A 13,636-nucleotide genomic window follows, 5' to 3' on the forward strand; every position below is an offset into this window, starting at 1 on the left:
CAGGGGTGAAGAATAAAATGTTAAATATACCGTGGCAGACGCGGCAACGTTTAGTCCTTCAGCTCACGAGTGTTTGTGACTTCCAGCGATCCTCTAAGGTTTCTCCAAAATGCAGTTATCTGTCGCTCTCGTCAAACAAACATTTCAGTTTTTAGTAAAGCAGTGACGACCCAACTTGGATAAGGAGTGTCACCAGGGAACCAAAAGAACGGCGCATTACATTTACATGGATGGACGAATATAACGTCTCGTTATGTTTTTACGGTGCATAATGCGTGTCAAAACAACAGCCATGCTACTCGCGTATTAAGTTCATTGCAATAACCGTATAAAGTGGAGTTTCATGACAAACCGTTTCTGACACACACATACGACATTGTTTTCATCTTTCAAGTGCTACGAGATTGGCTCCACACATCCCGACCGCGGGGCGTCGCGGATTCCGTGTGGCCTTTCTTCAGTTTTACGTAATAATCCATAACCTATAAATTCTATTTATCATACACTTGGGGAAATTCATTCTTAAGCAGGAACCGGAGTTGATCCGTAAGGTCAATTTTTCGGGAATCATACTTTTCTTTACATATTGTATCCACAGGCTACGAGACTGAACTCTACCTTGTTCGTAACATCTTGCTTCTAAACTTTAAACCACAACGCCCAATGCCGCTACATTGATAATTGTAGCAGGAGTTTGGTGGGGCAGAGCCACTGGCCACTTTGAACGCCGCCACAAGGATATCGTTCAATCACTGTAAATCGTCCTTTGCATTTGAAAGATGTCGTTAGTTTCCGTGTTATGCTTATTTGCCATACCATGGTTATGCTTATTCAAAAGCAACATTTAAATTCATTTTTGAACCTGATGAATCCAGTCCAAGGTTGCGTGTATCTGAGTCTATCCAGATAACATCGTGACCAATGCAATTACAACAATGTAGTTTATATCCAGCGCAGACGAGTCGCCAGTTGATCTAGCACGTTAGTTCCACTAAAAAAACATAACACGCGTATATGGGGAACGGATAGACAAGACGCACCCACTGTGTCCCCTCCATTTGTTACCTGTTTTTATTGTTCAACTTTAAAGTGTATTTCTGGTCCCCGTCGGACTATGCTAAGGTAGTTCGCTGTTCTTGACTATGCGAACAATTTTGTGTTCTGCCACATGGTAATCATATATTTCACCCGCTGTGCTTTCCCACTTTATATCTCTGAAAGATCCTCATTTTTCTGTAGTGCGTCTAATTGAAGAAAAGTCAGATATTCTGTCGTGCTGCAGGAGGTGTTTGTCACAGGTCGGTCTGTGCGTCGATTCATAACCGGGATCAGAGCAGCACCGCAGAGTCAGGTTTTAATAGCCTAATTGCCTAAATTAGCGGCGGATTTTATAGAATGGAAGAGGTTTTTAAGAGCACCTTTCGCTGAACTCACAAAGTCAGGCTGGCCCAACGGCAACAGAATTGTGCGTGCGGCATTCATGACAGGAAGTTAATATCGGGGAAAAGCTGAAAAGCATCGGGAGTGCGGCTGCCTTGCTGTTGCATTTGCTTTGTTAAGGAAGGCACTCGCCATGCCGATGTGCGATTCAGAAGTGATCCCGAGAAAGCAAGAATCAATTAAAAAGCAAAGAAGAAAGGCAGCGAATAATAAAGAAGAAGCCGCTCCTGTGGGAGTCACGGGACTGTAATCCATCTGCCGCCGCCGCCGCCTGAATGTCTTTATTAAGACGCATCCGAACATCTTCTTTATAGGAATGCTCAGATGTACCCGAGACTTAACAAGGGATCAGAGAGCAGGCGCTGCGCTTTAATAATGGAGCTGTCAGTCTGACGCGCGCAATAACGGTGACCTTGCACGCCTTTATTACTAGATTTACTTTTTTGTCATTGATGGGAATTATTATTTTCTCAATTGAATTACGGAAATTCATATTCAGTGGCATGCTCTTGCTCCCTTTTCCTAAATTGCCTCGTCGTTTTTTTGTGGGGGTGGTGGCATAGGGTCTTTGAAATCCTACCTGTTTATTTGTGTGTTTTTCCTTATTTGCTGACCGTTTAGGTTAAAAGGACTTGCTGCCTTTCACCAACTTCCATAAGAATGTCCGTAGAAGGAAAACTAAGCCAAGACGCTGGGGGGGATACGGAGGCATCGCCGCCCTCCCCAAATAGGGGTGAAAGTTTAGAACTTGAGGAGAATGACAGCGAGAGGGGTCAGCAGGTAAGCCATGGCGTAAAAGCCTTATTCTCTGATGGACTCTGGTAACTTTTGAATTGATTGTTTGTTACAGTCGGAGAGCATATGAATGGTGGAGTAACAATTAGCTTTGATTTTTTGAGAAGACAACTGCATAGAAAGCCTAGTAAATTGTGTATATGTGTTTTGTAAAATTAAAACAAGCCAGTCTATGCATGATTGCTTCCTAGCCTTTGCTTTTAACATTTTGATGCACTAGATAAGTGTCATAAGGGAAGAGCAGTGAGGAAAACAATAAAATATTTAATGGACACAAAACTTTGGGCCTTGCAAAATGGCAGCTATGACAAGGACATGAATCGGACAGTGGCAGCTCCACACTTTAACTGGACTGCCACACATAATTCAATCATAATAATAATATAATAATATAAGAATAATATAATAATAATAATCATAATTCAATCCAAAAGCTAACAACCAGACCTGGTGACCACTCAGAATTCCCCTGCTGACTGAGTAGGTGACTCTAGGCAAGATTGTTTGTGCTTCACATGGAAGAGTGTGCTTTCTCAGAGCAGTATATGCGAAATATAAATCATGCATGTTGTTAAAAGGAAGTATGCTTAGAAATGATATTTATGATGTGGGAGAGTACATGGCAACAGAAACAAAAGCCTGTCTCTGTAGACTCTGCCCTCCATGTGGGCAGTGTGACCTGTTGAGTAAAGATTTGAATGTAAGGTATAGCCATCACTGAGTCACTGTACTCCAGGCAGGTTTAGCATAAAAAAAGCAAATACAGTATATGGTAAACTAGTATACAAGAATGTGTCCTAGTAAAGCGACTAAGTGTACTGAAGGTATTATATACGGAGTATGTTGTGTAAAGAACTTTGGGGTGGAGTTCTTTATGAAAATGCTATATTAAGGCTTGCTTGAAACATAAGAAGCAATTTTCCTGCCAGTCCGGAGGGAACTTCTCAGCTGCAGCCACATCTTGGTACCACATTTTGTTATTATATTGTATTATTTCTAAATTAAATAAGAGTCTGTCATCAGTCATTTTCTAACCTGCTTGATCCTGAACAGGGTCGTGGGGAGTACTGGAGCCGATCCCAGCTAGCACAAGGCACAAGGCAGGAGCAAAAACTGGACAGGGCACCAGTCCATTGCAGGGCACATCAAATAATATTTTTTTCTTATTATGGATTCTTTAAAAGTCTGAACCATGCTGTGAGTTTGACTATCATGAAAGTGCCAGAAATCCCAGTGATGAAAAAAATATTTTCCCATAGCAAAAAATGTAATAGAAGCTTAGCAAGGCCATGTATACAAATTTTAACCTGCATATCTGTTGCTTTCTCAAATGATGTGTGATGTTCATCAAATTTGCCAGCTAGGACATGATTTCTGTGGCCTATCAAACACTGCCTCTGCACTATGCCAGCAGTGATTTTTCTGCTTGTGTTTTACTTTTACTAACTACAGAGTTAGTTGGATACAGCACAGAATGTGCTATAGAAAAAAATGTTAATATTCTTTGTGAGTATGAGAGAAGGTACATATTTGCTGTGCCAGTGTACCAGTGACACAATATTGGCTTCCACACCCCTTTGTGTAAAAAAAAATCTGAGTGGTTCAGATAAAATATATTATGGAAAGACTGGCAGATTTTGTGACAGGTTACTACAGTGATTCACTTTGTTAACATTTTCCACCATGCCGAGATGTCATACTCTATGTGGAATGCCTTGACTTATGAGTTAATGACTCACAAAAATGGGAATCAATTGATGACTCCTTTCATTGTCTTCTCACAATTGCTACAATGTATTTTTGACGTATTAATAGGTTGATCTCTAAATGTAGCAAGATAAGGTCAACTGACAAAGGAAGCGAGGAAAAACAAAATTCCAGACTACAACAACATTCAAAAGAGAATAACTCTTCAGAGTCTCAGGTTATTAGAGGAAAGGCAGATGAAAATTCCTAGGCCAGCTGGCTTTCTTGTTTCTCCCTGGACACTCTTCAAAGTACTGTGGTGCAGGCTAGCGTTGATGAGTCTAGTGGAATGTACTGAATGTCTGACGATAAGTCTAGCCCTGGCAATGGTGCAACTGTTAAGAAATTCCATTTCCTGGTTGGGAGGAGATAACCCAGATAAAAATGTTGTCACTGACAATCTCATCCACCAGAGGTTGCCTAGAAATCAAAGAAAATGGGAAATATTTAGTAACAGTTCATCATAATTATTTGCAAACTTATTAATAAGGAAATATTATGAAGCAATGAGTTCCATTTTTCCAGTAAACAGTGATGGACAGTATTCATAAACAGCACAAAATCAGAAGAGGGGTCTCATGTTATGGGGCACAATTCTCTGCCATTTCTGAGTTCTTGTTAGGAACAGATTGGCTGCATGGCATTATATCAAGGAGATGACATCTAACTTTGTCCTTCCTAGAGCCATCTTCCAACAGTGGTTTGCCTTGACCACTCATTGCTGTTATCTTCCCCAGAATGACTATATGCCTGTACAACATAATTACCCTTCAATGGTTAGCCATTTCCCTGAACCTTTCTCAGATAAAGCATATAGAATGGCAAATATTAGCTGCTTCATTTGTGGACCATTGTTTCCTTGGAGGAGGAGCAGCACAATGCTTATGTGGATATGCTACAGGACATCTTTCACACCTTTATGGCTCTGTACCTCACTGCATAGCTGTTTCTTATTCCTACACATGAAAGCTTTATGCTATAACAAATCACCCCACATATACCCATATTTTCCATTAACACATCTTTTATTTTCTTTAATTTTGGAATTATTCTCTACTCTTTAAAGAATATTTTATGAGTCACTGAGTCACAGTGCAAATTTGTTTTGTCAAAGATTGCGTAATGAAAAACTGATTTTAATTAACAAAATGAAACATACTGAGTCTGACATTCCATTTTGTCTTTTTACAGAAGCGAGGAGCTAACCAGGGACAGCAGAAAAAAAAAGCCAAGGTGAGTTTGTAAAGTTAAGTTTGCTTGATTCCCCAAAATTCCCACGCGTCTTGCCAGCTTCTAGGCACCTTTACCACATGGATTGTCCCCGTCATGGGGGTGTATGCTGCATAGCAAGTATACTCGACTCACTTGATCTGGCTCACAGACAGGGAGTGGGGCAGGCTGGGCCTTACAGTTCTGTTTTTATGTATCAGCAGGTGGCCCATGCTCACACGCAAATGATCAAATGACGCCTCAGTGGGCACAGTTCCCTGACTGTCACAAACACTTGCTTCACCACTCCATCATCACTTCAGCTGAGCCTTAGGCAGACTGGCTTTTTTACTCCCAAGTATTCATGTTCAGGGTTTTCATGAAGTTGGCCTACCCTATGCCATCTTCTAAGGAGCTGTTATCATAATACCTGTGTGTCTAGCTGCTCGTAAGGAATCCTTATGTGATAGAATGTATGGTATGTATGTACAGTATGGCATCCCTGTGTTTTTTATGATGATATGGTTTTCATCCAGGAGGTGATCCTTTTTAATGATTTACTTTTATGTGTTTTTATACACTTTTTTAATGTTGCTCTCAAATCTTTGCCATAGTATGAATGTGAGAATGCACAATCTCTCTCTTTGTATAGCTTTAATGTGAACCTGCTTGAATAACACGGTTAATATGTTGTATTTTCTGCTTTGTAGTCGGCAATGAAGGGTAAACTGGTACGAAGTCTTGCTGTTTGCGAGGAGTCTTTCCCACCTCAATCAGCTGCCGAGGGAGCAGAGGAAAACCAGGTAGAGTGTCTTTAACATTGTTGTTTTGTAAAATCAATGCTTTATGAATCTGCATGCCAATTTTATTTTTTGATTGCCTACCTTCCCATTCTACCGCTCAATCCATGCCAGTCTTCCTTAAAGGGTGCCTTCTTCCATTTGTGGAAGGCAATGCATTTGAACAGTCATCTAATTGTTACTATGGCAGGTCCTGACTGTGGGAGGACTGGTGGATTTTCCTCCAAATGTGGCTTTTGGCAGTAGCATGGTGAGGCAAGCAGGCTAAATATACTTTCTTAATAACTGATACTAGTCACTGTCACTGAGGAGGAGGAGGAGGTGGGGAGCCCATTCAGACAGTGTGCAAGATATACAGTGGCCTAAGACCCCAATTAAGGGATGAGCACCTCAACTAGACACAATCTGAACCTTCATTCTCTCTGTAGCCTTATTCATTGAGTCAGTGAGGCAAAATGTCATGCATGGTGCTTTAATCCCATTATCTTTAGAAAAGTGTGAACCCATGTTAGGTGTGTCACGCCTAATGGCTTTAATAAAGTGCTCACAAACTGCAAATAGTTGGAAATATTCATACCAATAGAAGGTATCTGCACTTTTACTTTGAACGAATTAAATATGCTAAATTAATCAAGTTGCTTCAAAACTTTTAATTATCAAGCAAACTAATTGGTTGCTTCCAGCAATATGCCAACTTGATGAAACATAAGAATTTTTATTTTCCTTTTCTTTAAAATCTGAAAAGAAAAATAGGAAAGTAGAAAATTAATGTCACATAGGGAACCTCTGCTTGGTGGATATGTTTCCTTTACATATTACACTCTGCATTTCCTACCAGTCTATTTTGGTTTCTAAGCAACCAGCTAAACTGAGCCTGCCTACCGGTGCTCCAAAACTCCCGAACAGTTTATGAGACAACTGGAGAAGGAAATCTTCAGGTAACACTGTGTGGAAAGCTCTTCAGAGCCTCAAAGCTGTCTGGATGATTTAAAATGTGTAGACGGTGACATGTGTGCAGTAGAATGTTTAATGTCTGGCATGCACACAAAAAGAGGATTGGGTAAAAGTGCTCACTGACCATGATGGCTGCTATAATAAAAATTAACAGAAGATTAGTCAATGAGACGGAGGCAGTGCAGTCACACAAGTATAAAGAAAATAAAATGTAACACTGACCCCACAACCTAGTACTGGCATTAGGGCAATATAGGACATTAAGGAACAAAATACCATAATAAACAGTCTAGAGGTCATTTATATACTGTGGATTGGAGTGTTCATGGCGTAACAGAGAACTCCTGATGGTACTTTGATTTTCAGATTGGCACCCATAACTTCACGCTTGCATGGGGGCCTTAATGGTGCCCATTTTCCATTTGCTTCTGTTACATGTTCATTTTATTTTCTGGCCTCAAGCTTTGAGTTATTTCAGGCACTGATACACAGTTTCTCATCTCTTTATCAGTATATTACGGGTAATTGCCATCAGTGTCATCACTTATGAAAGAACATGAATGGTGACACTTTGTAATCGTCTGGCACTTCTGTTTCACTCTTCCACTCACATGAGCTGAACTATCTGTTTCTTTCACATTTGCGCTAGCATGCCAGCCAAATTCACTTTGCATAGGCCATTTATAATAGAAGTCAAATTAGAATGACCTTGTTTTGGAAAAAGTGGGTTTTAAAAATTAATGAATTAATGTTGTTCAAAGTCTGTCATTCTTTTTAGAAATCTATCTAGTTCCAGTTGATTTATGGAATGCCTGTGTAGGAGGAACATGTAGCTTATTTTTTAATTGACAATGTGAGCAAAATGTTGAACATTAGCCTATTTTGCACGCCAGTTTGGCTGAAACAGCATCCCCACTTAGGCATGCTGGTGCTGAGTACAATGTATATTTCTTTAATTGCACATTACAGTACAACCTGCCAAAATCTTCAGACTAGAAAACAGGACATCAACACTAGCCTTTCAGATTAAATTTTTATTGAACAAATCTTAAAAAGATAAAGAAACACATTTTTTGATGAAAAAGTGACATAATTTAGCATGTAACACAATAAACATGAAGCATAAGTGCAGTGCACCTCTGGCCTTCTTAGTCTTGAAAGGTGAATACCTTAGTTCTGGAGTGATTACACAAAAAGATAGATGATGAGCTTCAAAGCATTTGTGTGACACATTGTGGCAAGGAATTGAAGAAAAGCACCCTGGGTAGAAGAAAGGAGCTGACTTGAAATGGGGATGAGAGAAGCCAAAGGACTCTTTAAGGATAATGATTGCGTGAAGGAAATAGGGGGATGTTGCATAAGAAGAAATGACCTTGAGGAGGACAGAGCATAGCAACAAATAGATAATTAGTGCAGGAAGGGAAAGAATATAAGACAGATATTTAAATTACAGCTAATTCGCCCATTCTTTCAGTCATCCACCTTACCATTCATTTTCTAACCTGGTTTTCCAGCTCAGTGTCACAGAAATGTTGTGGCTATTCCAGCAGTGTTGAACACAAGATGAGATGGAACCCTGGCTGGGACGGCAATACATTTAAGCACATGCTCACACTCACGCCCATACTAACTTACATAGGACTGTTATAAATCAAGGTTTGAACATCTGAAACTCATTTTTGTTCATTTTGGGTGTATGCAGTTTGTTTTTTGAGATTATTGAAAGATTGTATCATCATTGCGTAATATCATTTTGGTGCCATCTTAGAACATTTATTTTTGATGGATGCTACCATTTTGTGCTTATTTTAATGGCTGAGGCCATGTAGTTACTATGCCTATTGAAAGTCATTTGGCATGGAAATCACATACGATATTATATTATTGTGTTCCATTGTATTTAGGATGATAGTATACAGATTCTAGTGTCCTAGCTCTATGAATGTCTTTACTTAAAAGTATTTGTTAGTGGCAGGTAGGGGTAAATGAAACAAGATAGCCTCAAGATTTTTCGTAGTTCACAACTGGTTCTTGTTGGGCCTTATGGTATTTCTCATACTTGCCTGTCCCCCTAGGCATAATTTTGTCTCCTTCTCCTATTGATTCTTTCACCTCCTGTTTTTTGCTCTACATATTTTTGGGGTTTTTTTTGGGCACCATCCTTTCACACTTTGTTCATTTAAGCTTGAAGTTTCTAAGTTAAATCATTTACAGGAGCCTTTGGGGTGTGACAGAAAAAGCAATACTTGAAGGAAAAGCCCCAAACATACGTTTGAGGAACGTGCGGACTCCACACAAGGGGGGATTTAAGCTCTGCTGAAAAGTTAGAGTTCTTCTTTTTCACATTTCAAGGATGCTCAGTGGGTGTGCTTTACTTTTCAGGAATGTGAAATTTTGGTCCAAGTATCAAATGATAGAACAAATCATAAAGTTATAGGCTGAAAAAGAAAAGGAGCAAGCTTGAAAGTGAAGTCTAATCCATGGAGTGCTTTCAATCTAACCACAGGCCTAAAGTCAAGAAGATGGTGATACTTGATTAAGAGTTTCATTGTACTCTGTACAGGTGAAACTAATGACCTTATAAACCTAAGTGACAAGGAAACTGTTGGGGGAGGGGATTTTGCAATGAAGAAAAAGGCTCAAAAGGCTACATTTGTATTACAGTGATAGGAAGGACCTACAAGGGGTTGAGTCTAGTAACATCTACACTGGTTGAGGGGTGGAGTCAGAAGAAGTAGGCAAGGGGTGGATTTTCAAAAATGTCAAACTATCGGTAGAGTGGTGTCTAGTAAGAGGAAAAGTGATGAGATGGCACAGTCGGGGTAGAACCACAATGAGTAGCAGTCCAGGGTAGGAGTTCATGTCAAGGGGAAACTGGAGACAAGAAATTGGAATTTGAGTTTCTGATTGAAATGAGGGGTGCTTCCTTCCTGGTGGCAGGCTGAGAGATGACCAAGAGGAGATGGAACAAAAGTAAGATACTCTGACTCAAGTCTTGTGACGCTGGAAGAAGGTTGCATAAAGTACACTCAGCTTTAGTTGCCAAGTCTCATTGTGTTGAAGCAGCCGTGAACATGAATCTGCTGGATTGCATATTTGCTTCTATTTTCCAAAACTGTGAATGGAAAGCTGTGTTTCCTTACATCTTTTTGGAATTCTCTGCTGGACGCAGTTGGTGTCACTTTTCTCACGTGTATGCCTGGGAGATGTAGAAATGTAATGACAGCTTAAGGAGGATGAGGTGGCAAAGCACTGGAAGTGGCCATGGGCGTGACTGTTGCTGGTGGTACACAAAACATTACCTGGTATTTACTTCAAATGAAGCACTTTATGAATTTAATGTATCCATTCATTATAACATTCATGTTTCCGTTTGAGGGTTTCACACTCCACGTAACAGGACTTTGTTGAGTTTTCAAGTTGAGTTGACCTATGGCATGTTACATCTTAGATTTTTTTGGAGTTGGTGAAAAGCCATCCTACCAGACTGGAGTGTGTACCGTGGTATAACTCTTTTTTATGGAGACATGCACATGTAACTGATTACGGTAATAGAGAGCCGGGAGATCACTAAGACATTTCCCCACCCTGCCTGTCCCAGGCTGAAGCCTGAGGCTTCTGCAAGGACTGCATTTGTTTGATTGTGTTGGCATAGTAAGCTCAGGGCTCATTAAACTGCAAACCTAGAAAACCAGAAAGTTTCCCTGCAAGTGTATATCATTCTGCTGACTTGTGTCTACCAGGATGGATGAGGAAGAGCAAACAACCCATGATGCAGGCTCAAATTCATCTTTTCTTTAGTTTACTAGGGAGTCATACTGTGGCACACAATTGGTGGATAGCAGGGAGGCTTGAGATAAATCCATACCAGCTCATCGTGGGGTATCTCTCCAACTGGTGGGACAGCTTCAAACACCTCTTTCTGTACCTCTTCATGCTCACCAGCAAGCTCTTCTAGCTTTTGTTCTATGAGGGCTTTGCTAGAAGGTCATCATTTATATTCCACTTGAGTTGGGGGACACTCCAAAATAGCAGTCTGCAGTAAGCTCCTGCCTGCTAGTAACCCTTACTGTTCAATCTGCTCAAGTCCATTAAAGGGTCTCAGAAACCTTTAGAGTGCCTTCTTGTACATGACTGCATATGCTTTCATTTTTAGATTCAGTTAAGGTAAAATGAGGTTCTGTTTCCTTAATAGATCTTAACTTTGCTGCCCCCTTCTTGATGCCCCTGCCCATACATACTTTCATATCCCAATTTCTGATTTTTGACACTACAGCTAGCAGCATCACTTTGAATCTGGGTACCTGCCATAATGGGTGTCTGACTGAGGCTTCCTAATGCCTCAAAGCAGCTGATCAGGGCCTGTTGTGTTGTGTACAACTGATAAAATTAAACTGCATCACTGAATTTCTATTAAGTCTGCAAACATACTATCTTGCCTTCCATTTCAAGGGCCAGTGAAAAACTAGTAAATGCAGAACAATTATGGTTCACTAGCAGATGTTTTTTGTTCCACATATTCCACACATAGTGCTCCAGTCATTAAAGTTATGGTAGCTTGTATTATATGTCTAGCAGACATTTATATTATCCCATAAACCTTCTCCTAAGTACCAGCTGGTCTCAAAACATCAACCCTTAACCTTGGTGCCCTAGCAGGTTGTTGATGTTGTCTGGTCCCCTCTCCTGCCCTTCCACCAACTCCAAGGAGGTGTTGATTTTTTCCCCATCCTCCCAACCCATGTCACAACCGTCAGTTGGTCCCTTCTATTGGGTAGCCACTGCCACATGTTGTGTTTGTCTCTGCTTGTCCTTTGTACGTATAGATGGGCACTGTGAGAGTGCTAAGTAGGAGGAGCAGAATGAGGAGGAGGAGAAGGAGGAGGAGGAGTAGGTGTATTTGACACATGACCCAGGAGGCTCTAATTCACATGCTTTGGGGATTTCAGGATTCAGTTGAGCTGCAAATTTCCAGCTTACCCGCTTTTCTTGAAGATGATGAGGCAGACAAAACAAGCGAAAAGCCAAAAATCCGAATGCTGTCAAAAGGTGAGTGCCAGCGCCTCCTTGTGCTCAGTGTGTTTCCCGCTTTGCTTGCCGTTCTGTGCCGCCGGTGTCTCTAGGCTTGTCCATCTAGCCGAACCCATGGCACATCTAACCCAAATAACCCCCACAGACTCATGGACCCCTGGATTCCAAACTCTGGGAAAATCCATTGGGTGCACTCATAAACATTCCAAGTTTATATTCGGCATGGGTCATTTCTTTATACATTAGATATTATAAAACATTGATGACCTGCCAATGAAGACCTGTCCTGCTGTGCTCTGCAGCTCCAAACTTTCTTCTCATCCTTATTTTTCTGTTAGTTTTTGGTTGTGTCATTTTTCACATGTTGCTCTGTGATCCTCACTGGCTCACTATTCGCCTTTGTGTATAGAATTCCTTCTGTATAGCACTGTCCATGAGAGACAGCCCAACAAGAAAGAGAAACAATATTGACAAATTGTGAAGATAACGAGACCAATGGAGCAGAACGCAAAAAATACAGGAAGAAACTGTGGAGGAGCTCTTTATTGCTGGGAATTATGTTTCATAAGAGCGAATTCTGGAAAAATCGTGAGTTGTGAACTGAGGAATGGCTCTCAAATAGAGGTTCAGGAAACAAATAGAAGGGCCTTAAAATAGAACAGGGGACAGAGAGGGGATATACACCAGTGGCTATCCTACAACGACTCATGGCACAAGTTTAGGGGCTAAAGGGCTGGGTTTGGGGTGCAGTTCTCGTACAGGGTGTATTGCTACAAATTCACAGAACATGGAATGGATCTGGATGCATACAGCAGGAGATTTGAGTGAGCAGGCAGGAAAAATTATGTCAGACTAAGGGGACTAATGAGCAGCTATGCCGTATAGGATGAGGACACAGAAACAAAGACTGAAAGGCAAACCTAGAAACTAAAGCGGAATTATTACTTGGAAGGGGACACCCAGAGAAGACATCAGTGAACAGATCTCATAGTTGGTATGAGATATAGAGTTCAGGTCACCTTGGACAAGATCCTAGGTGAGAGAGGTATAGTAAATATTTAAAACTAACCAATAAAAGTGGAACATTACTTAAAATTATTGATTCTATGTATGCATATGCCAGCCATGGAGTATGGCACCATTGTACAATAAATGGCCCTGTTTTCTTACTGCCACCCTCAATGCTTGATTTGTTGCAGTCATCAGTCATTACTCTGAGCAAAATGAAGGAAATTGAGACAACAAAGCTTCTGATGACCTTTTAAATTGAACCGCAGGACAATGGCCACTGAGGTCATGACTGCAGCTCTCACAAAGATGACACACTGTCATGCTAATTTATAAGGCAATAAAGTGTACTGTGGGTGATGGCATACTCCGCTGGCAGCTGAGCTGAGCCTCAACTTTCACAACACCCCTCTGTGCAGCTAAATCTGATTCTTAGGAGGGATGAGAGAAAGCGGGAGAGTGCAATGGCAAATGAAGGTGCCCAAAGGAGGCGCTTTAGCTCTTGAATGGAGTGAAGATCCTGTTGGAGTGGTAAAGGAGGAGAAGACAAAGGGAGAGTCTGAAATAAGATGTGGTAGCACTGATGGGTTACTAACAGGCAGTCCTTTATAGCCCCTGTAAATTTTGGAGTTTCATTGTATGATCGGTTCCTG

The 13,636-nt window shown here is 40.9% G+C and overlaps 1 protein-coding gene across 9 annotated transcripts in view; it reads left to right on the plus strand.

Annotated features, from left to right (window-relative positions):
- The window catches only part of arpp21 (cAMP-regulated phosphoprotein, 21), a 511,143-nt gene that overhangs the window by 445,521 nt on the left and 51,986 nt on the right, over positions 1 to 13,636 (plus strand). For 4 of the 9 annotated variants that reach the window (XM_051935894.1, XM_051935896.1, XM_051935895.1 and 1 more), the window contains 4 exons: positions 2,062 to 2,220; positions 5,173 to 5,214; positions 5,901 to 5,993; positions 11,894 to 11,993. In XM_051935894.1, the coding sequence (XP_051791854.1) occupies positions 2,101 to 2,220; positions 5,173 to 5,214; positions 5,901 to 5,993; positions 11,894 to 11,993 (355 nt within the window). In that variant the 5' untranslated portion in view covers positions 2,062 to 2,100. Of the gene's footprint in view, positions 1 to 2,061; positions 2,221 to 5,169; positions 5,215 to 5,900; positions 5,994 to 11,893; positions 11,994 to 13,636 lie in introns of those variants that run through there. The other 5 variants (XM_051935899.1, XM_051935897.1, XM_051935898.1 and 2 more) reach the window with 2 other exon arrangements.

The sequence above is a fragment of the Erpetoichthys calabaricus genome, chromosome 13 (genome assembly GCF_900747795.2).
Source record: "Erpetoichthys calabaricus chromosome 13, fErpCal1.3, whole genome shotgun sequence".
Lineage (NCBI taxonomy): Eukaryota > Metazoa > Chordata > Cladistia > Polypteriformes > Polypteridae > Erpetoichthys > Erpetoichthys calabaricus.